Source organism: Scyliorhinus canicula, chromosome 13, assembly GCF_902713615.1.
Source record: "Scyliorhinus canicula chromosome 13, sScyCan1.1, whole genome shotgun sequence".
Lineage (NCBI taxonomy): Eukaryota > Metazoa > Chordata > Chondrichthyes > Carcharhiniformes > Scyliorhinidae > Scyliorhinus > Scyliorhinus canicula.
This window is the reverse complement of record NC_052158.1, coordinates 62,076,313-62,100,642: the sequence shown is the minus strand read 5'-3', so window position 1 is coordinate 62,100,642 and position 24,330 is coordinate 62,076,313. Positions and strand designations below refer to the sequence as shown.

General features: G+C 50.5%; 1 protein-coding gene across 2 annotated transcripts in view; it reads right to left on the bottom strand.

The window, feature by feature from the left end:
- The window catches only part of gpc5b (glypican 5b), a 687,897-nt gene that overhangs the window by 181,052 nt on the left and 482,515 nt on the right, over positions 1–24,330 (bottom strand). For both annotated transcript variants that reach the window (XM_038816037.1, XM_038816038.1), the window contains one exon: positions 5,284–5,446. In XM_038816037.1, the coding sequence (XP_038671965.1) occupies positions 5,284–5,446 (163 nt within the window). The remainder of the gene's footprint in view (positions 1–5,283; positions 5,447–24,330) is intronic.

The window sequence follows — 24,330 nt, the reverse complement described above, 5'->3', positions numbered from 1 at the left end:
ATTCTCTCAGTGATGGGGTCTGATTGTGAGATTCTCTCAGTGATAGATGTCTGATTCTGTAGATCCATCTCAGCTGGTAACTCGTGGAGGTTGAGTATCAATGTATTGATCGAAACTGAGGTTCTTCTGTTTTTATTGGGAAATTAAATGTTGTGAAACTGCGCTGCCTCGATGGAAGTTCTTAACTTGAGGGAACTCTCCATTTTCCCAACAAGAGATGCCTTTGCTGGGAGACACACTTGCTCACAGAATAAAGGATCCCAACAGATTGTCATGCTAACTGCTGGCGACGTCTGCTGAATTGCCCTAAATGTCTGCTCTAATGGCACATGGCACCGTGATATCTCTGCAGACATAAAGAGGGCGGGGTTCTCCCGCAATTGGCGGGATGGCCCGACACCGGCGGCAAGAACGGCGCGGAATACTCCGGTGTCGGGCCAACCGGAAGTTGTGGAATCCTCTGCACTGCTAGGCCGGCGGCGGAGGGGTTGGAGCCGCGCCAACCAGCGGCAAAGGGCCGGCGCAAGTTGGCGTATGCGCAGAACTGCCGGTGTGGTTCCGCGCATGCACAGATTGGCGGGCATGTTCCTACGCATGCGCAGGGTGGTTCTTCTCTGCGCTGGCCATGGCGGAGCCATGCAGAGGCCGGCGCAGAAGGAAGGAGTGCCCCCACGGCACAGGCCTGCCCACAGATCGGTGGGCCCCGATCGCGGGCCAGGCCACCGTGGATACCCTCCTCGGAATCCCCCCACGTCCTCCGAGGACTCCATTAGATGGCCTACCAGCCAGGTCCTGCCGTGTGGGACCATGTGCATTTCACGCCAGTGGGACTGGCCAGGACTGGCCCCATCGGGGCCCGGCGAATTGCTGGCGGGAGGGGGCCTGCTGCCAACAGCCCCTGACCGGCGAGGCGTAAACCCTGCCCCCGCCCGAAAACCGGCGGCGGAGAATACGGCATCCGGCGTCGGAGCAACGGGGCATGATTCACGCCATCCCCCCGGGGATTCTCCGACCCGGCGGTGGGGCCAGAGAATCCCGCCCAGAACAGGTTTCATGAAGGTTCTCAAGCTTGCCCTAAACCAAACTGCAATGACCCTAAAAGGGGAGAGTCCCAGCAGCACACAACGTGCCTGGGAGTGCTGTTCCTGGAGCTCACTCCCCTCTGATGGAGCAGCAGTGATCCAGAACCAGAACACTGAGGTAATGTCAATATCTGTGAAGCAATTGTTGGTGGTGAGATTCCTTCCATGTAGGGAGCCTGTGTTTATTTAATTGCTGCAGTTGCAGTCTGCATCCTAAGCTCTGAAACAAACAAGCCACAGCCAGATTTAATTCTCAACTTCCAATGTGCTCAAACATTTTGTTTACACACATCTTACGTGCAGAGAGCTCAGGGAAAATTGGTTCCGATACCCTTCCATCATTTGAACAAACAGATTGTTGTATTTAAAGCAACTCTTAGACAGGCTGAGGATGTGGTGTGTTTGTGAGCTGCAATGGTTCATTTGTAGTGGAGATGTGGCATGGGGGGGGGGATTCTTTGAGTGCTCCCTGGTGTTTTGTCAGAGTCCCCGCCATTGCGACACAGTGGTTAGCACTGCTGCCTCACAGCACCATGGACCCCGGTTCGATTCCGACCTCGGGTGACTGTGTGGAGTCTGCACATTCTCCCCGTGTCTGCGTGGGTTTCCTCCGGGTGCTCCGATTTCCTCCCACAGTCCAAAGACGTGCAGGTTAGGTAAATTGGCCATGATAAGTTGACCCGAAGTGTCCAAAGGTTAGGTAGAGTAACCGGGATAGGGTGGGGGATTGGGCCTAGGTTTTTCCAAGAGTCGGTGCAGACATGATGGGCCAAATGGGCTCCTTCTGCACTGTAGGGATACGATGAAAACAAACCCTCGAACTCTCTCAATCTCCTTTTTTTTGAAGTTAGTATCCAATTCTTTTTTTCCCCCCCATTAAGGGGCAATTTACCATGGCCAATTCACCTACCCTGCACATCTTGTGGGGATGAGACCCATGCAGACACGGGGAGAATGTGGAAACTCCACACGGATAGTGACCCGGAGCCAAGATCGAACCAGTGTCCTCAGCGCTGTGAGGCAGCAGTGCTAACCACTGCGCCACTGTGCCGCCCTTGGACTCTCTCAATCTAACCTCTCACTCCAGCAAGTGGGAATGGTATATTGCCCAACCTGAATCTTGAACATAGATTTCACTACATTCCATTGTCTTCGTCAGGTACCTGACAGTCAAAACAATTCAACAGGGAATTACCCTACTTATCAATAGTTAAAACTCATGTCAGGGTTTGTAAAGGTGATGGCTTTAGTTACAACCTTCCATCAACCTCAGATCAATTCTTACTCTCATTTCAATTCCACTTGATCTTCTATTGTTTTCTTTGGCTCTGACACAGAGAGACATTGTTCAGAGCATGTCTCCTCACTTCACAGAGATTGATGTGATTACTCCAATTAACAGGGGGCGGGAAAAAAACAAATGTAAGCTGCTGGCTAAAACTTGTCTCATCCTTCTGACCTTCGTCGAAGCACACTTCCTATTAGTCTTGTAGTCTCAAAGTTCATCAACAGTTTTCAAACGCAAGTCACAACCATTACTGCCCACTGGAGCTGGAATCTCCAGGGTTCACAAGAGTTCACTGTTTCCAGTCTAGGCCCAGGTTCATGGCTCAGCCTTGCTAAGTCCAGTCTCTGGGCTCACTATCTGCTGCGACTCCAATCTCTGGGTTCACTACCTGCTGGGACTCTAGTCTCTGGGTTCACTACCTGCTGGCACTGTAGTCTCTGAGCTCACTACCAGCTGGGACTCTAGTCCCTGGGTTCAGTACCTGCTGGGACTCCAAACTCTGGGTCCATTACCTGCTGGGACTCCAGTCTCTGGGCTCACTATCTGCTGCGACTCCAATCTCTGGGTCCACTACCTGCTGGGACTCCAGTCTCTGGGTTCACTACCTGCTGGGACACCAGTCTCTGAGCTCACTACCTGCTGGGACTCTAGTCTCTGAGCTCACTACCTGCTGGGACTCTAGTCTCTGGGTTCACTACCTGCTGGGACTGTAGTCTCTGAGCTCACTACCAGCTGGGACTCTAGTCCCTGGGTTCACTACCTGCTGGGACTCCAGTCTCTGGGTTCACTACCTGCTGGGACTGTAGTCTCTGAGCTCACTACCAGCTGGGACTCTAGTCCCTGAGCTCACTACCAGCTGGGACTCTAGTCTCTGAGCTCACTACCAGCTGGGACTCTAGTCTCTGAGCTCACTACCGGCTGGGACTCCAGTCTCTGGGTTCACTACCTGCTGGGACTCTAGTCTCTGAGCTCACTACCAGCTGGGATTCTAGTCTCTGAGCTCACTACCTGCTGGGACTCTAGTCTCTGAGCTCACTACCAGCTAGGACTCTAGTCTCTGAGCTCACTACCTGCTGGGACTCTAGTCTCTGGGTTCACTACCTGCTGGGACTCTAGTCTCTGAGCTCACTACCAGCTGGGACTCTAGTCTCTGAGCTCACTACCTGCTGGGACTCTAGTCTCTGGGTTCACTACCAGCTGGGACTCCAGTCTCTGGGTTCACTACCTGCTGGCACTGTAGTCTCTGAGCTCACTACCAGCTGGGACTCTAGTCCCTGGGTTCACTACCTGCTGGGACCCCAGTCTCTGGGTTCACTACCTGCTGGCACTGTAGTCTCTGAGCTCACTACCAGCTGGGACTCTAGTCTCTGAGCTCACTACCTGCTGGGACTCTAGTCTCTGGGTTCACTACCTGCTGGGACTCTAGTCTCTGAGCTCACTACCAGCTGGGACTCTAGTCTCTGAGCTCACTACCTGCTGGGACTCTAGTCTCTGGGTTCACTACCTGCTGGGACTCTAGTCTCTGAGCTCACTACCAGCTGGGACTCTAGTCTCTGAGCTCACTACCTGCTGGGACTCTAGTCTCTGGGTTCACTACCAGCTGGGACTCCAGTCTCTGGGTTCACTACCTGCTGGCACTGTAGTCTCTGAGCTCACTACCAGCTGGGACTCTAGTCCCTGGGTTCACTACCTGCTGGGACCCCAGTCTCTGGGTTCACTACCTGCTGGGACTCTAGTCTCTGAGCTCACTACCAGCTGGGACTCTAGTCTCTGAGCTCACTACCTGCTGGGACTCTAGTCTCTGGGTTCACTACCTGCTGGGACTCCCATCATTGGGCTCACAACCTGCTGGGATTCCCTTCGCTGCGCTCACTACATGCTGTGACTCCAGTCTATGGGGCTCCCTCGATGGAGTAACGTCTGTGAACAACAATCTCCCTAAGGGGCTGACGTCAAGTCTCATCACAGTTTGAAGAGTGAAATGAAAAGATGGGAAACCCCCATCTTTCCCCGGCGGAGATTCTCCTGGCGCTCTCTGGAGGGCAGCTTGGAACCATGAAGGGTGATTAACATAAAACGAGAGCAAAATACCGTGGATGCCTTAAATCTGAAATAAAAGGAGGAAATGCTGCAGATGTCCTGATTAAATGTCATTGGCCTGGAACAGTAACTCTTTTCCTCTCTCCAACAATGCTGCCTGATCCGGGGAATATCGCCAGCATTTTCTGAAGAGAATCCTGATAGAGGGTGAAGGCACGCATATTCAAAGCAATAATTTCCCAGCCACGAGCCACCATGATAATAAACATGCCAGCAATCCAATTAAAGTGATCTTGGGGCATAAAGTCAACATGATTTGCCAACGGTTGCAAGTCTTCCGAACACCATAAATCTCATGCCAAAAGTCTACTGGCGGCTGAACCTCTCCAACATGGGATGGTTGTAATAAATTTGAAAATGAGTTATCAACTGCCTTTCGACTTAATCACCAAATGTGATATGAAGTATTTGTTCATCTTATCCAGCTTTGTACTTCCTGTATTTGAGCCATAAGGCACAAACATGGAACATTGCCACGAGTGATTAGCTGACAGCTTCGGAGTGTCAACTTGCCTCAGTCCTGCCTTTACCTGCTTCGAGTTTCAAATACAGCTGTAAACATTCACTGACTAATGTAAGAATATGAAATATCTTCCAGAGTTTCAGACCCCAGGGGACCTGACTGTTCTATACTGGGTCCATTGTATTAATCTGAAACGTGAGAGAGTTTCCATTGTAATACTGCATGTTCGGCATTCAACGATTTTGTACGTATCAAATTAACCCTAAAATTGGTCCCTTGACCTCAGTCTCGCTGGATGTTATTTAGAACCATCAATCGGCAAGACAGCTCACGCACAAAATGCCACTTACTTGTCTTCTTCTTACGACCCAATTCTCCGCTTCCAGATCCCGTGCATCCATCTTCATCGTCACAATCTCCACTTGATTCTGTGTCTTCGTTCTTGCCTTCACCGCTTCCAGCTTCTCTCGAGGGCCACTGCTCTGACTTCTTACTTTTTTTACCGTGCAGCATCTGAGATGAAACAAGGGTAACCATGAGAAGGAGGACCATACCTATACCGGATTAGAATTAAATCATTGGTCGTCTTCCGCCACAGGACCTCTGTGAGACATTCCTCGCTCCTTTGTAGGACAAACTGAACTCTCCTTTGTTGTCCAGAAGCATTAGTGTCCAGAACGGTATTAGTCCAGACACTGTTGCTTTGTGGCTGGCATCTAAATCTCCCACTCTTCAGACACCTGAGCTGCCATATCCTCAGCTGCATGAAGTCCCATTTCACCCATTACCGCCGACTGTCGACAAGCTCCCAGTCTACTAATACCCTGATTTTAAAATTCAAACTGCTCTATTGCCTTGGCTTCCCTATCTGTGTAGAGTGGTACAACCCATGGCGATCTCAGTACTTCTCCACTTAGAATCACAGAATCCCTAAGGTGCAGAAGGAGGCCATTCAGCCCATCGAGTCTGCGCCGACCCTTCGAAAGAGCACTCTACCAAAGCCCACTCTCCCGCCTTGTCCCCATTATCTTTGGACATTAATGGGTAATTTTATCATGGCCAATCCACATTATCTGCACATTTTTGGACGCTCCCCTGGCCGTCCATGAGGCCCCCCGTGGTGAACGATCCCCCCGCCCCTCGCCACTCACCATTCCCAACAGCCAATATGTGGTTAGAACCACGCCGTTGGGAACTCGGCCGGTTTCGCGCGGAGAATCGCAGCAGGGGCCTGTGTCAATGGCCCCCTACCCGTGCTGCGTGGTTTGCACACGAGAGAATCCCGAGAGATTCTCCAGTCGTCCCCGGAGAATTGCGGGAACAGCACCGGTCAAAATTTTGGGTTTGATGACCAATTCCCCTCCCCCCGCCGAATGCGGAAGCTTGGAGAATCCAGCCCCTGATCTTTTAAAATGGTACACTGAGCGTTGATAACACTTGCTCTTCATGGCCAGAGCATGTCTATGATACAACATGTGGGAGGAAACCAGAGCACCCGGAGGAAAGCCGTGCAGACACGGGGAGAACGTACAAACTCTGCAGTCACCCAAGGTAGGAATCAAACCTAGGTCACTGGCCCTGTGAGGCTGCAGTGCTGCACTTTACACAATGAATGGCAATTGTGTTGTCAGCAACCTATGCCTTAAGCTCCAGAATTCCTTCACAAAACTGCTCTGCCTCTTTACCCTTTTCTCAGGATATCTTACTTTAAGACACTCTTCTTGTTTTATACATAAATTTATATAAATTTAGAGTACCCAATTCATTTTTTTTCCAATTAAGGGACAATTTAGCATGGCTTCTGAACCGACTGTGCACATCTTTCGGGCGTGGGAGTGGGACCCACACAGACACAGGGCGAATGTAGACAGTCCTCGTTGATTACATTTTTGGTTCACCTAATTTACAATCTCCTTCCTTGGCTCAGTGACGAGATCTGTCCCACTACACTCCTGTGAAATGTGTTGGGATGCTTTATGATGTTAAACGTGCTGTGTAAACACAGGTTGCTCTTGTATCATAGACATGCTCTGGCCATGAAGAGCAAGTGTAATCAAAGCCTACTGTACCATTTGAAAAGATCAGGGGCTGGATTTTCCAAGCATGCGGAAAATGGTCTTCAAACCCAAAATTCGTCGGGGACGACTGGAGAATCTCTCGGGAGTCTCTCGCGTGCAAACCACGTGGCGCGGGTAGGGAGCCATTGACAGAGGCCCCTGCTGCGATTCTCCGTGCGAAACCGGCCGAGTTCCCAACGGCGTGGTTCTAACCACTTATCGGCCGTTGGGAATGTTGGGTGGCGAGGGGCCTCATGGACGTTCACCACGGGGGGCCTCATGGACGGCCAGGGGAGCGATCGGGTGTCACGGACCCGCGGGCGTGCGTGATCTCGGGGAGGCCTACATTTTTGGTGCCGTTCCGCAGTCCAAGTCCGCCATGTCCCACGGGGCGACCGCTGCAGGCCGCCACCGTTCGCATGCACGGACTTGCGACCGGACGTGCGGGGCACCATATCCGCAGCCAGAGCTGCGAGAACCAATCCGGGGCCCTGCCAGCCCCCTGCAGATGGGAGTATCATTCAGGACTTTCTTCAGGAAAGTCCTGAGAGGAACGCCAGCGTTTTTACGCAGGCGGGGCCTTGGTCCATTATTGGAGAATTTTGCCCCGGAGCTCCCCCCAATGAGCTTCTCGGTTAACGGTGATGTCCTGAACCATTCAGTCCCAGGCTGGTTGGTTCGGCTGAGTGAGCTGATATTGATGGTGGGTGGGGCGGGGGTAGTTGTGGGGGGGGGGGGGTGCTGCTGCTGGATGGGGTGGAGAGAAGGGGGGGGGAAGCACTACAATTTTTTTTTTATAAATTTAGATTACCCAATTATTTTTTCCAATTAAGGGGCAATTTAGCATGGCCAATCCACCTACTCTGCACATTTTTGGGTTGTGGGGGCGAAACCCACGCAGACACGGGGAGAATATGCAAACTCCACACGGACAGTGACCCAGAGCCGGGATCGAACCTGGGACCTCAGCGCCGTGAGGCGGTTGTGCTAACCACTAGGCCACCGTGCTTCCCTGGGAGGCACTACAATTAACCTCAACATCCTTGGACCACAGGGGAGGATAAATCATAGCGCAAGATCTCTTTTCCAAGACACTCTCCAACGTCTCATCAGCCAAAGAGCATGTGTGTGGATTTCGAGCAAAGTGTTAGCAGTGAGGTTTTCAATGTAGGTCCAGATGTGGAGAATGACTACTTTAGTTCAGTGCAGTAGGATTGCTGTTGCTTATAGACCCATAATTCATCACAGCTTCGTGCGACCAATTTTGCAAATGGCCGCTAACCAGGGTCCTGCCCTCTCCCTGAGTGAATCACACCGTCACGGGCAATCTGCTTATTAATTCCCTAGATGTGCAAACATGAGGTATGGCTTCAATCATTGAAAACACCAGCCCTAGTGTGTAAGAGGGTCTCTTCCCGAGACCACCCACTTGAAAAAGAAAGGTGATCAATGCCTCACACAGCGCATCAGCGTTTCCAGTATTGTAAAGGCTACTAAGATTATTTCCCACTCTGGTTAAGGCCCAGCGTTGGAACTGTCCTCCTGGCTGCGTTGAAAATGCTCCATTTAATGTCAGAATAAGGCAGCAGGCTGTCATCTACGAAAGCGGGTAACACACACTCTCTTGGTTTGTAAATGGATTCCACTGCTGGTTTAGTGTATTGGACAAAGGCTCAGTAACCAGCTGAGACTTGCTTGTTGGCAATAGGCACCAAGAATTCGAAAGGGGTCGCTGGGGAACACTGGAGGACCCCAAGGGAGGTCCTTGTAAGATGATCCTTCAAAACATTCACTGGGTGTTGGGCTACAAAAACGCAGGAGACTCTCGGTGCCCTTTGTATAAACCACTGCAGGTCTGATTTACATGTGACGCATTGTACTCGTCAAACAAGCCCATTGGTTGTAGCAACATTTGAAACCCCAGGTTAAGCAGCGCCGAGTACTCTGTCCAAGCTACACTAGAATATCCAGCACCAGCTGAACAATGTAAACTGCATTTGGGAATAAACTGATCAAAATAAAAATAAAACAGACAAGATAAAAGCCCAAGTCCACCTGTTTGTGGTTTTCCAATGGAATTATGGAATGTGGTCCTCAAAACACTGGTAAAAATCTAGTGAAATCCGAGAATCCCATGTAATAAAGCCGCATAAACCAAGAATGGCATTGAGAAGCCTGGGGATATGTTTGACCTTGAGCTGGTATGGTGTGCATAGAAAAGTATTAATTTTCAGAAAAAAAACATTGGTTGGCACACTGAGTTTAAATTATATTCTGCATGTTGGAAACTTTGAGCTGAACTTTGGGAAGGAGAGAAGAAGGAGAATAATGTGACGGAGGTGCCTGGCTCACCAATGGTAGGAGCAGAATGCTCAAAATCAAGGGCAGCAGGGTTTCCTCCAGACACAGTGGATGATCTCAGAGAGCTGTCATGCACAGGCACCTCGCTGGACCCAGGTGTATAGGCGTCACATGTGTTACCTGCGGATGAGTGAGAAGCAGTGGTGTCGACACCTGGGTATTATGGGCCAGGGTTTAGAGAACACAAAAGCATATCATGGAGTTCACCTGACCCATAATTGTTAATAGATTTTGGTTATGGAGAGCACAAGGGCCCACTTTACAGGTGTGATGCAACAGAGAACAAAGTATTTTTAAACAAAACAATGTTTATTCTATGAATCCAGTTAACATTTTATAAACACACAGTAAACATCTTATCAACTGCCAACGCTGATACCCCTCCCCCAAAGATACAGTACTCTGTAGGTAACCGTTAGTAACTTTCCTAACATCCATAAGTCAAAGACTCTTTTAACAAAGACAGTAGGTTTGTATTCCGTATACAAAAAGGTATTACTTTGAAATCATCGAGTGATCTGGAGACATTCTTTAGCACGCAGAGGGAGAGACCAAAATACATCTCCTTGGTTTGAATGCAGCTCTCCAACTGAAAACGAAACTAAAACTCAGAGCCAAAAACAGCTTCCAACTCAAAACGAAAGTAAAAAGCAGAGCCAGAGCCAGAGCCCAGCTCCACCCACACATTAACATCACTGCAGCCACTTGAGAAGACAAACATTTCTTAAAGTGGCATTCCCATGACATGGGCACGACAAGGAAACCGATCATTCAGATATTCCACCTTCTGTAGGATTTAGTGTGCTACAGTGATTGGAGGGCATCCAATGGCAGTGTAAGCTACACTCAACATCTACAGTAATGGTTCCTTCCAGGACTTCACTGGAAACCTTTACAGGAGTTTGCAACTCTCCATCCTCAAACACATCGAGAAGGTCACAGACACCCTTTTTGCAAAGGCACACAATTTTGTCAACTTTGAAAAGACCAGGCAAACCAGAACACAAGAGCACTGGCTCTTTGACAGAGTAAGCCAGACTCGAAAGGTTAGCTCCCTTCTCTTTCTCCATAGATGCTGTCAGACCTGCTGCGATTGTCCAGTATTTTGTGTTTTTGTTTCAGACTCCAGCACCCGCAGTCATTTAGCTTTTATCACAAGAGCACTGGGCTTTGCAGAGATTTCTGAATTCCCACATGCCATCGACTGCACTCATGTGGCTCTTAAATCTGCCTGACAACAAGCATCCCTGTGCATCAACCCCAAAAGCATTCTCTCAATGTTCAGCAGGTCTGTGACCATAACAAATGGATCATGCAGGTTTGCGTAAGGTAGCCCGGAAGTGTCAATGGCTCCTATATCCTCAGTAGGTCTGAGATCCCTGACATCTTCCAGGGACCATGCAGGGTTGGTTCCTCTGGTACAAAGGTTGCCAACAAAAAATGTGACTTATTACGCCTATGTGGCGGCCTCGGACTCCTGCTGAGAGAAGGTATAACAAGGCTTGTGCCGCAACCTCTGGTGGAACACACCATGCTGATACTGAAAATGTGGTTCCGGTGCCTGGACTAATCCAGTGGAGCACTCCAGTATACTCTACAGAGGGTGTTGCACATTGTCGCGGATTGCTGTGTGCTTCACATTCTGCAAATGCCAAGCTATGTACGGCATGCGTTGTCTGTCTGCATGCAAGATACAATACGTTTCACTGTATACTAATACGTGTGACAATAATAAATCAAATCAAATCAAATCAAGGAGAAGACCTGGCTGATGAGGAGATGGCAGAGCCTCATGACTCATGACATGAATCCTGGAAACCGAGGAGGCAAGCAAAGAGGCCAGATGAGGTAGGAGTGCTCGTGAGGCCCTCATTGCCAGAAGATTCCAGGAGGAGGATGACGAGATGCAGTGAGCACACTCCTGTAGAAACCTCCTCCATCATGGGCCAGCCTGAAGATAATCATTGCAACTCCATGAATTTCAACCATGAACGTCCAGACAACAGTGCATCTTTACCCGGCTTTCTCACATTGCTCTGATGCTCTGAAGGATGAGGAGGCCTTAAGGCATGAGTCGCCTGGAAGGATGGTCCTAGGGTGTCCAGCTTTGGCCCTCCTCCCTATGGATGGCTGACGGCCCCTGGCTGACCCCTTGACGAGAAGGGACAGCTGGAGTGAGCTAGAGATGCCCTTTTCCCCTCTCGAGTTGACACAGATGGGTGCCACTAATGGCTACAGTGGTAGAATGCAGTGCAGGACCAACGTCCTAGACCAAGGTTTCCACAGCGGCTGCTATCCTACCAGTCTTGACCTCAGTACATTAGCATACTGGCGTTATCACCTCAGACTGAAGGCGGACGGACTCCTCCATCCTTCGCGGCAATCTGAGGAGTGCAGCTGAGATCGGTAGCATAGTGGGCAGCACGGTAGCATAGTGGTTAGCACAATTGCTTCACAGCTCCAGGGTCCCAGGTTCGATTCCCGGCTGGGTTACTGGCTGTGCAGAGTCTGCACTTTCTCCCCGTGTCTGCGTGGGCTTCCTCCGAGTGCTCTGGTTTCCTCCCACAGTCCAAAGATGCTCGGGTTAGGTGGACTGGCCATGCTAAATTGCCTTTAGGGTCTAAAAAAAAAGGTTAAATGGGGGTTACTGGGTTACGGTGATCGAGTAGATACGTGGGCTTGAGTCGGGTGGTCTTTGTAAGGGCCATTGCAGACTCAATGGACTGAATGGCCTCCTTCTGCACTGTAAATTCAATGATCTATGATTTATGATCCCTTCCTGATATTCCGTGCTTTTTTCTGCAGCTTCAGCAACTGAGTTAGGATTGAGTCAGGAAGCTTGCCATCTAACTCAGACTCAGCAGACTCCCGACCTCCAGAAGCAATCCCCCCACAGCCCTGGGTGCTGGCAACCTGGGCTATCTCTCCCTCTGCCTGCTGTTGGTCAGGCAGTGGGCTTTGTTCACCAGATTGTGTCCTCCAAGGCATACTCTAGAACTAGGTCCAACCGAGGTGTGCGTCTCTGCGCTGGTGAAGGATAGGGGTTAGCGCGGTGATGAGTCTTCAATGTGGCTTCCCTCCGATTCCTCATCTGAGGACTCCTTAAGTTGGAGTTGATGGCCTGGCTCATGCCTGACCTCGGAAACGGTCCAAACGGGCCTGCAAAATTAAGGAGAGATGATTAGTGCAGGGAACAGTGGCAGGGGGAATCACTCACAGTATGTTTATCTGATGGATGTTGTAGCCCCTCACTTGGTTGAATGTCACCTACCTCAGTATCAGCACAGGCAGGGTCCACAACCTCGCCGGCCAGCTCTCAGGGCCTTGATCCCAGCAACTCCTCCACTGATATGGGACCACTGGTTTTGTCCTGGAGAGTGTGAGGAAGACGCAAGCGAGCGCAGGTGACAAGGATGCCTACCATGTGTGGAGCACTGGGCAGGAAAAGGACGCAATCGCCACAAGAGATTAGGCCAGATGGAGGTGCGAGGATGTGTTAGGGTGACTGGTGAGAACTGTCAGCAAGTGAGATCCTCGCAAATGTGTGATGGGCTTGTGAGTGTGTGAGTTGAGAGTGATGAGTTGGGTGACTAACCCTGGCGGAATGGAGGAGATCATTCATCCTCTTCCTGCACTGGGTTGCCGACCAAATTACAGTGCGTTAGTGCTGACCACCGCAGCCACCACCTCCCAAGCTGATTTGGTCACCTTGCTTGGAATTCTATGTCGAGAGCAAGAGTAGAGCACATTGTGGCGGACCTCCCTTGCAACCAGCAGGTGCTCCAGTCAGGTGTCCCAAAATTTGGACACTGCACCCATTAAACTCTGACAGTGAGACAAAATGAAGACTGAAAGGACTGCTAAAGCCACAGTGTAAGCTGGAAAGATGAAAGGGCAGGGAAAGCATTGGAAGGCTGCAAACATGCTCTTCCTTTGTGGTCTCATTTTAAATAACGTTAGTGTTAATCATGAGTTTGCACGCTTAATCCTCAAAAATTTCAAGAGCGGAATTTTATGGCGCCAAGGCAGCGGGGTGAGAAAATCCAACGAGCTGTTCAAACGCCCATTGACTCTGGCAGGGCTGGAAAATCCAGGCAGCAGGAGGGAGAGTAACATTCTGTCCCAAATGTTTGACTTTGTGTTCAGATTTATTCTAAACAAATAGAGGCAGGACTGAAGCCATTGTCTAGAATATAATTAATGTTTCCAACAATTGACAGCCCAGATGGCACCCAGTTAGTATGAGGCCCCAGCAAGAGAATGGCCATAACTGAGAACAGAGGCAAACGGTAGCTGATGTTTTTGTCCAGACTTGGGTCCTGATGATTGGCTGTCAGACCAGTCCTGTCAGAACAGTCCAAATCTCCGAGTACCCCTTTGAAGTCAATGCCACCCTGATGAATAGTGCACCTTTTGCAAGCTGGGCATTATCAGCACAGTTCTGAACAAAATGAGACCCAAAATGAATTTGAGAGATTAAAAAAATAGCAGGATAAAGGCAATTGAAATTATTCACTCACATTTTTCAGAGGGTATAGGGAGGGGGTCACAGAACAGAGGGTACTCTTTTGGTACTTGTTTTTTTTTAAATTACAAAAACAACTTAGGAACATGCACAGACCATCGAACTACAGTGCAGAAGGAGGCTATTTAATCCATCGAGTCTGCACCAACCCTCTGAAAGAGCACCCAACCCAGCACTGCCCCACCCTGTCTCCATAACTTTCTAACCCCACTTAACCTACACATCTTTGGACACTAAGGGGCAATTTAGCATGCCCAATGCACCTAACCCACACATCTTACTGTGGGAGGAAACCAGACCACTTGGAGGAAAGCACACAGACACAGGGAGAAAGTGCAAATTCTACCAGGTTTCCTCCAGGTGCTCCGGTTTCCTCCCACAGTCCAAAGACGTGCAGGTTAGGTGGATTGGCCGTGATCAATTGCCGTTAATGACCAAAACGGTTAGGAGGGGTTATTGGGTTACGGGGATAGGGTGGAAGTGAGGGTTTAAGTGGGTCGGTGCAGACTCGATGGGCCGAATGGCCTCCTTCTGCACTGTATGTTCTATGTTCACACAGACAGTTACCCGAAGCCAAAATTGAACTTGGGTCCGGGGTGTTGTGAGACAGCAGTGCTAACCACTATGCCACCGCCCATTTGACAAAGTTTAACAGAGGTAAGAGTCCAAAACAGAAATAAGTTCAGTCAATTACTGGGGCTTCATTCACCTGCTTAGCAAATCATTTCAACCAACTCATACCACATACCATCTACATAGGGTGAGATTTTAACTCATTCAAAATTCATTCACTTATACAGAATAAAATCTGGGCCCATAGTTTTCACTTTTGACCATCCGTTATTCTGTCTATATAATACTACAAACTTAGACTCCTCGGTTAGATTGCAATCTGTAACACACTCCGAGGGATTCTTTATTCTATAGTTAAAGTCTGTTAGATTCTAGTCCATAACACACTCTCAAGGATCCTTTACTCTATATTTAAACTCCTCTGTTCGATTCCAGCCTGTAACACACTCCCAGGGATCCATCATTCTGTATTTAAACCCATCAGTTAGATTCCAGCCTGTGATAGCTTGGGACAATACTGGAGACTTCCAGTAACAACTAACAGAGGCTTAGTAACAGTAGGCTTCGGTATCTATGTATAGGTACAGATCAATGCTGGTTAGGTCTTTAGATTCCAGCTCCAGAGTCCACGCTGCCCGGGCCCCTGCTCCCAGGGCTCTGCACTTTCTCTCTATTTGTCAAGGTTTGCACGCTCCCACACGGTCAGTCCCAAGTTAGTCACATGGACTGCAAAACGCGCCCCCTAAAAGGGGGCTACCACATTCCTGCCCCCTTAACTCCTTTAGAACATAGAACAGTACAGCACAGAACAGGCCCTTCGGCCCTCGATGTTGTGCCGAGCAATGATCACCCTACTCAAACCCACGTATACACCCTATACTCGTAACCCTACCCCCCCCCCCCCCGCACCTTAACCTTACTTTTTAGGACACTACGGGCAATTTAGCATGGCCAATCCACCTAACCCGCACATCTTTGGACTGTGGGAGGAAACCGGAGCACCCGGAGGAAACCCACGCACACACGGGGAGGACGTGCAGACTCCGCACAGACAGTGACCCAGCCGGGAACCGAACCTGGGACCCTGGAGCTGTGAAGCATTTATGCTAACCACCATGCTACCGTGCTGCCCTGTATGTAGTGGCCAGTAACTCCTTTGTTTCATGTTACAAAGTAAGCCAGAGATAAGTGCTATTTTGAAGGGGCTGGATTCTCCGGTTCCTCAGCCGTGTGTTTCTCAGCCGGCTTCTGTTCACTGGCAGCAGGATTATCTCTTCCCGACGTTTATCAATGGGATTTCCCATTGAAGCCCCCCACACTGCTGGGAAACCCATGGGTGAGGGTTCGCTGCCATGGGAAAAGAGAATCCCGACAACTGGAGAAACCCGTCTGATGTACTGTCAATTACCACGAGACGAGAATGGTGAAACAATCAAGGCTTTATTGCACAAGATGCTGTGCAATATGTTACTCGTGGTGTTTACCACATTCACCCCCTGTTTAGAAAAAGAGTCTGGCGGGTGTGAAGAACAACATTGCAGATTAATTCTGTCGGGGGCTTTGGCCCTCCGCTGCGATCGCCTCAGTCCTGGTGGTGATGTCGGCGCCGACATGGTCACCTGCGACTCCGGGAGCATGTTGTCCTCTCCTTCGTCACCCCTGAGTGGATCCAGTGGGAGGATGGATCCTGCTGGGGTGGGGGCTGCTGTGAGGTTCGCTGGAGGGAGGGTGGGTGGCGCATGGGGTGAATGAGGCAACCGGGGGGGGGGGGAGGAGTGGTGTCAGGTCGGGGGTCGTGGGTGGGGACCCAGCTGGTGCAAGGTCCCAGAGGGAGACTGTCCTGGTGCCCGTCAGAGTGTGCCACGTAGGCGTACTGCAGGTTGGCATGGAGGAGGTAGACGTTCTCGACGAAGGAATCCGATTTATGGCTCCGCACATGCTTCCGGAGGAGGACGGGTCCAGGAACTGTCAGCCATGTTGGGAGCGAGACCCCGGAGGTAGACTTCCTGGGGAAGGCAAACACACGTTCATGAGGGATCTCATTTGTGGCGGTGCAGAGGAGCGACCGGATGGAGTGGAGCGCGTCAGGGAGGACCTCCTGCCAGCGGGAGACCGGGAGATTTCTAGACCGAAGGGCCAGCAGGACAGCCTTCCAGACCGTCCCATTCTCCCTCTCCACCTGTCCGTTTCCCCGGGGGTTGTAGCTGGTCATCCTGCTCGAGGCGATGCCTTTGGTGAGCAGGAAGTGACGCAGCTCATCACTTATGGAAGAGGATCCCCGGTCGCTTTGGATGTAAGTGGGGAAACCAAACAGAGTGACGATGCTGACCAGGGCTTTAATGACCGTGGCAGAAGTCATGTTGGGGCATGGGATGGCGAAGGGGAACAGGGAGTACTCATCAATTGCATTGAGGAAGTACACGTTGCGGTCGATGGAGGGGAGTGGTCCTTTGAAGTCCATGCTGAGGAGCTCAAAGGGGCGGGAGGCCTTCACCAGGTGCGCTCTATCTGGCTGGTAGAAGTGCGGCTTGCACTCTACGCAGACTTGGCAGTCTCTGGTTACAGTCCTGACCTCCTCAGTGGAGTAGGGCAGGTTGCAGGCCTTGACAAAATGGAAGAACCGGGTGACCCCTGGGTGGCAGAGGTCATAGTGGAGAGCCCGGAGTCGGTCCACTTGTGCCCTGGCACATGTACCGTGGTATAGGGCATCAAGGGTCTCATTGAGCTTACCCAGGCGATACAAGATCTCATAGTTATAGGTGGAGAGCTCGATCCTCCACCTCAAGATCTTGTCATTTTTGATCTTGCCCCGCTGCGTATTATTAAACATGAAGGCAATCGGCCGTTGGTCAGTGTGGAGACTGAATCTCCTACCAGCCAGGTAATGCCTTCAAGGCCGCACAGCTTCCACAATGGCTTGGGCCTTCTTTTCGACAGAGGAGTACCGAATTTCAGAGGCATGGAGGGTACGGGAAAAGAAAGCCACGGGTCTTCCTGCCTGGTTGAGGGTGGCGGCCAGAGCTACCTCTGATGCATCGCTCTCCACCTGAAAGGGGAGGGTCTCGTCGACTGCGTGCATTGTGGCCTTGGCGATGTCCACCTTGATGTGGTTGAAGGCCTGGTGGGCCTCAGCCGTCAGGGGAAAAACTGTGGACTTGATAAGTAGGCGGACCTTGTCCGCATAATTTGGGACCCACTGGGCGTAATACGAGAAAAACCCCAGGCACTGTTTCAGGGCCTTGGGGCAGTGGGGGAGAGGGAGTTCGAGGAGGGGGTGCATACGGTCGGGGTCAGGCTCTAGGACTCCATTTTCCACTACGTAGCCAAGGATAGCTGGTGCGGAACACGCATTTCTCCTTATTGTAGGTGAGGTTAAGCAGTTTGGCGGTATGGAGTAATTTTTGGAGGTTCGCGTCGTGGTCCTGCTGATCGTGGCCGCAGATGGTGACGTTATCTAGGTACGGGAAGGTGGCCCACAGCCTGTACTGGTCAACAATTCGGTTCATCTCTCGCTGGAAGACCGAGACCTCATTAGTGACACCGAAGGGAACTCTGAGGAAATGAGAGAGGCGGCCATCTGCTTCGAACGCAGTGTATTGGCGGTCCTCCGAGCGGATGGGGAGCTCGTGGTAGGCGGACTTGATACTGCGCAATCCGATTGACCATGTCAGATATATGTGGGAGCTGCGTGTACCGGTTGATGGTCTGGCTGTAGTCAATGACCATCCTGTGCTTCTCCCCAGTCTTCACTACCACCACTTGAGCTCTCCAGGGACTGTTGCTGGCCTCAATGATCCCCTCCCGCAGTAGCCATTCGACCTTCGACCTGATAAAGGTCCTGTCCTGCGCCCTGTACTGTCTGTTCCTAGTGGCGACGGGCTTGCAGTCTGGGGTGAGGTTTGCAAACAGCGAAGGTGGATCGACCTTAAGGGTCGTGAGGCCGCAGACGGTGAGGGGGGCAGGGGTCGGCCGAATTTCAAAGTAAGGCTTTGGAGGTGGCACTGGAAAACAAGGCCTAGTAACAGGGCAGCACAGAGGTGGGGGAGGACGTAGAGCCTGAAGTTGCTGAACTCTACGCCCCGAACGATGAGGATCGCGACACAGTACCCCTGGATTTCAACGGAATTGGATCCGGAGGCCAGGGAGATTTTCTGGGTGACGGGGTGTACCGTGAGGGAGCAGTGCCTTACGTAGCAGGGTGGATAAAACTCTCTGTGCTCCCGGAGTCAAAGAGGCAGGTCGTCTCGTGCCTGTTGATCTTCACCGTCGTCACCATAGCGGTTGCGAGGTTGCGGGGCTGAGACTGATCCAGGATGATGGAGGCGAGCTGCGGAAGATGTTGGGAGGTCTTGGGCTGATCAGCGGTGGCGGAGATATCAGTAGGCAGTGAATGGCCAAAGGAGCAGGGGTCCTGAGGTGCAGTCCAAAATGGCGCCGAAGATAGTGATGCCCACAGGGCGCACATGGCGGGTGGTATCAAAGATGACAGCGCCCATGGGCTGCACGTGGCTTGCGGTGGAGAAGATGGTGGCGCTCCTGGATTGCACATGGGGGGTTTAGTAATGCCGGGCCTGGCAAACGGAAACAAAGTGTCCTTTTCTGCCACACCCGTTGTGGGTCGCGCTCCACGCCGGGCAGCGCTGCCTGGGGTGTTTACTCTGTCCACAAAAATAACACTTGGGCCCCCCGGAGTTGGCTGGCTGCTGCGTGGCGCAGGCTTGCGGTGAGCTGGAGTCGGCAGCTGGTGGGGCCCACAATGCCCATGGCTGGCTGCCGCGCAGTCGGGGGTGTAGGCATCCAGATTACGGGGAGTCCACTTCTAGTGAATTGGCAAGCTGCATAGTCTCTGCAAGATCGAGCGTACCCCCTTCCAATAGTCACTGGCGAACGTCCCTAGATTTCATGCCCGTGACATAAGCGTCTCTGATTAATAGTTCGGTGTGTTGGACTGCCGAAACTGCCTGGCAGTCACAGTTCCTACCGAGAATCTGTGGGGCCCGCAAGAAATCATCCAGAGTCTCCCCCGAAAGTTGCTGTCTCGTGGCCAGGAGGTGCCTGGTGTACACTTGATTCACTGACTTTTTTTTTATAAATTTAGATTAGCCAATTATTTTTTCCAATTAAGGGGCAGTTTAGCATGGCCAATCCACCTACTCTGCACATTTTTGGGTTGTGGGGGCGAAACCCACGCAGACACGGGGAGAACGTGCAAACTCCACATGGACAGTGACCCAGAGCCGGGATCGAACCTGGGACCTCAGCGCAGTGAGGCGGTTGTGCTAACCACTAGGCCACCGTGCTGCCCTTGATTAACTGACTTAACGTAATGTCCCTTTTGGAGCGTCAGCGCTTCTGTGTAGGTGGACGCATCCCGTGAGTAGAGGACTTGGAGCTTCTGTGGGTCTGAGAGTTCTTCAGTGGCTGCTCTGAGGTAGCCTTCAAAGCAGGCTAGCCAGTGGTCGAAGGTGGATGTGGCATTGGCTGCGTGAGGGCTCAGCTCCAGGCAATCAGGCTTGATTAAGATGTTCACCTTTTAAAATCTTATGCAATAAATTGATGTACCATCAATTACCACGAGACCAGAATGGTGAAACAATCGAGGCTTTATTGCACCAGATGTTGTGCCTCCTGCAGCTGGAACCAGAATGGGAGCAGCACAGGAGAGCACACACCTGTATACGTCGCCTCTGGGAGGAGTCAGCAGGCCAGGATTTACCATAGTAGCAGTAATACACAGGCAGTGCCGTAATACATACAATATATCACTAGTACTGTTTACCACACAGTCCAAGGACAAGACACACAAGGGAAAAGAGTTCATCACAGGATCAGTATATCGGTGGACCTTCAAGTCCTTGCTTGACTACCGGAGGTAGTCTTCTTAGCTATAGGAAATGGTTCAGGTGACACCACCTCTTCTGCAGGGCTGCTCTCTCTCTCCCAATTTCCCACCTGGACTGCTGGTGGGGTTGATTCTGAAATTCCCGGCTCCCTCCGCTTTGGAATGGCCACAGGAGGGCCAGCAGCACGAGGTGGACCCATCTGATCTGGAATAGGGGTTACTGTCCCCCATCACCTCATCTAGTTGACATGCTTCCGCACAGTGCTGCCATTGACACTGACCAGATGCGATACAGGTCCCAATTGGGACATGATTGACCGGCTAACCAAAGTGGGCCCCGAGGCAAAATTCTGAACTAGAACCAGGTCACCCATCTGGAACGTGCCTCCACCCTCCCCACCAAATTGGAAATATTGGGCGCGATCTACTGGCTGTTCATGCTGATGGGAAATTCCAGTCCCATGCCGGCACACGGGTTTCCCGGCAACGTGAAAATCCGTTGACTACGCCGGGACCGGTAGATCCCTCTGGCGGACCGCCTTCACGGCCTAAAAACACACGGCGGGCAACTCCCCCTTATTATGTCCAAACGAGTTCTTTTTTTAACATTTACTTTTAAAATTTTCAAAATAAATTTAGAGTATGCAATTATATATTTTTTCCAATTCAGGGAAATTTAGCGTGGCCAATCGACTTACCCTGCACATCTTTGGGTTTTCGGGGTGAGACCAATGCGAATACGGCGAGAAAGTGCAAATAGGTGACGGTCTATAAGCGACTTAGCCGGTGTGACCTCCATAGTGGCGCGGGGGATCGTGTTGCAGGATAATAGGAAGTTGGTCGAACAATGCCGGTCTAATTGCTTCCTCTGTCACCTGAACCATTTCCTATAGCTAACAAGACTACCTCTGGTAGTCAAGCAAGGACTTGAAGGTCCACCGATATACTGATTCTGTGATGAACTCTTTTCCCTTGTGTCTCTTGTCCTTGGACTGTATGGTCCTATGCGGGGCGATATGGATCTGTCCTGATATGGTGGATCCCGTTTGTCTGAAAGAAGTGTTGGAAATCATTCCCAGTAAAAGGGGTACCATTATGGGACACAATGGATTCTGGTAGGCCATTTGTGGCGAATATGCAGTGTAAGGCACCCACAGTAGCCGCTGAGGTTGTATGGATATGACTCTTGTATGGATAGCCATTTGGAATGAGCATCTACCAAAACAAGAAACATCCTGCCAAGAAATGGCTTACATAGTCGACATGCACTCTGGTCCATGAATGACCCAGCCACTCCCAGGGATGGAAGTTGGCCGATAGAGATACCGATTGCTGAGACTGGAAAGGAACGCATCGCGGTACAACTTACTCAATTACTTTCACCATATATGTCGGCCAGTCCCTCCTTTTCAAGTTAGCCTAATTTTGCTCCACTTCTGGAAGGATCCTTGAAGAAAAGAAAATTGGCCATTCTGATCCATCCTCCACCTTAAAGGGTAGATCGTTCCCTATCTTATAGGGCAAGGTGTCACATGTAAGAACAATTGGCTTCCCAGGATTGAAATGAACTAAAAGATTTGAAGATTGCAGAGCTCCTTCCATTTCCAACGTTGTTGTTTCCTTAGCAACTGGTATAGTGGTGTCAATGTCATGACGCCAATGGCATGGCCAGGTTTGGAATGAACTTGCCATAGTAGTTCACCATTCCCAAGAACAATTTCAGCTCAGCTACATTCCTGGATGCTGGGACCTCTGTATGGCTTTGACTGTTTCTTTGAATGGGTGTAGACCTTGGGATCCATTTGGTATCCCAATTTCGAAACTTCTGTGAACGGAAAGGTAGATTTCCCACATTTAAGGCCTTCTCCCGCATCTCTGAATCACTTCAATACGTCCTCCAAACTTGACATGTGCTCCTCATATGTGGTTCCATGATTAAAACATCATCTAGGTAGACCATCACTTTTGGGATACTCTGAAGGAGGTTTTCCATGGTGCGCTGGAAAACAGCGCAGGTCAAGGAAAATTTGAAAAGTAGCCTTGTGTACTGAAAATAGGCCCTTATGTGTATTGATCGTAGCAAAATTTTGGGGCTCGTTCGAACTGCAGGTACACGTTGGTGAGGCCTCCAAAGATCTTGGCGTAGAGGTTCTCAATTGGAGGGATCCGGTACTCAGCCACCTGGGTGGCCTTGTTGGTAGTGTTTATAGTCCCCACATATTCCTATTGACCGAGATGGCTTCAGTGCGGGGATTATGCGGTTGCCCACTCGGAAAATTGCGCTGGTTTAATTACCAGTTCCTCTAAATGCTTTAGCTCAGCTTCAACCTTTTGATGCAGATGAGAAGGGACTGGTCTGGCCCTAAATTACTTTGGTGTCAAGTCCGGGTCAACATGGATTTTGCCCATCACACTCTTGATCCGGCCTAACTCACCGTAAAACACGTCCTCATATCTTCGTTGGAGAACATAGAACATAGAACAGTACAGCACAGAACAGGCCCTTTGGCCCTCGATGTTGTGCCGAGCATTGTCCAAAACCAAGATTAAGCTGTCCCACTCCCTGTCATTCTGGTGTGCTCCATGTGCCTATCCAATAACCGCTTGAAAGTTCCTAAAGTGTCCGACTCCACTATCACAGCGGGCAGTCCATTCCACACCCGGACCACTCTGAGTAAAGAACCTACCTCGGACATCCCTCCTATATCTCCCACCCTGAACCTTAGTTATGGCCCCTTGTAACAGCTACATCCACCCAAGGAAATAGTCTCTGAACGTCCACTCTATCTATCCCCCTCATCATCTTATAAACCTCTATTAAGTCGCCTCTCATCCTCCTCCGCTCCAAAGAGAAAAGCCCTAGCTCCCTCAACCTTTCCTCATAAGACCTATCCTGCAAACCAGGCAGCATCCTGGTAAATCTCCTTTGCACCCTTTCCAATGCTTCCACATCCTTCCAATAGTGAGGTGACCAGAACTGCACACAATACTCCAAATGTCGTCTCACCAGGGTCATGTACAGTTGCAGCATAACCCCACGACTCTTAAACTCAAGCCCCCTGTTAATAAACACTAACACACTATAGGCCTTCTTCACGGCTCTATCCACTTGAGTGGCAACCTTCAGAGATTGGTGGACATGAATCCCAAGATCTCTCTGTTGCTTCATATTCCTCAGAACCCTGCCGTTGACCCTGTAATTCGCACTGAAATTTTTTCTACCAAAATGAATCACCTCACACTTATCAGGGTTAAACTCTATCTGCCATTTTTCGGCCCAGCTCTGCATCCTATCAATATAGCTTAAAGGTTTCCAGCCAATTTAGTTTAATTCATTGTAACCGGCCCCTTCCCATCAGGCTTGGTCTATGCCCCTTTGACAATCAAAGGCAGCTGGGCCTATTGTTCTTTGTAAGCTCTTGGCGTACTGGTGGCCCCAAGAATTTTTAGGTTTTCCCCATGTGGAGCTGACAGTTTGGCCATCGTGCTGCTGAAATTCAGGGTCTGAGCCCCATCTCAAATATAATCAAACGTTTGCTCCTCCAGAACCTTAGCCGATGCTCTGGTATTGACCTTCAGGTCTTCCATTCACTTACAGAATTATTTCGATTGGGGCTGTCTTAATGACTTTGACAATATTCAGATGGTACATTTTGAGCTCCTCCTCAGAGCTCTTCTCCACTTGGTTCAGTGATGTCGTGAATTACTGCTGCTGTTATTTTTTGCGTTGGCATATTTTACCTCACGCAGCAGCAAGCCTGGATATGGCCTCTTTGGTTGCAATGGAAACAGACAAACCCACGAGAATGGCAAGCTTCCTGGGGATGATCTCCTCCACACCGATAGCATCCACCTGTTTTGGGCTGACGACCCATTCTTTTCCCCGTTTTCTGACTTTGATTCTGCCCCGAAGATTGACTCTGGTTCTCTATTGTGCCTGTCGATCCTGTCTTGCACCTCAGAGCCATGATTAGATTCCAGCCCATAACACACTCCCAAGAATCTATTATTCTATGTTTTAACTACTCGCTGAGATTCC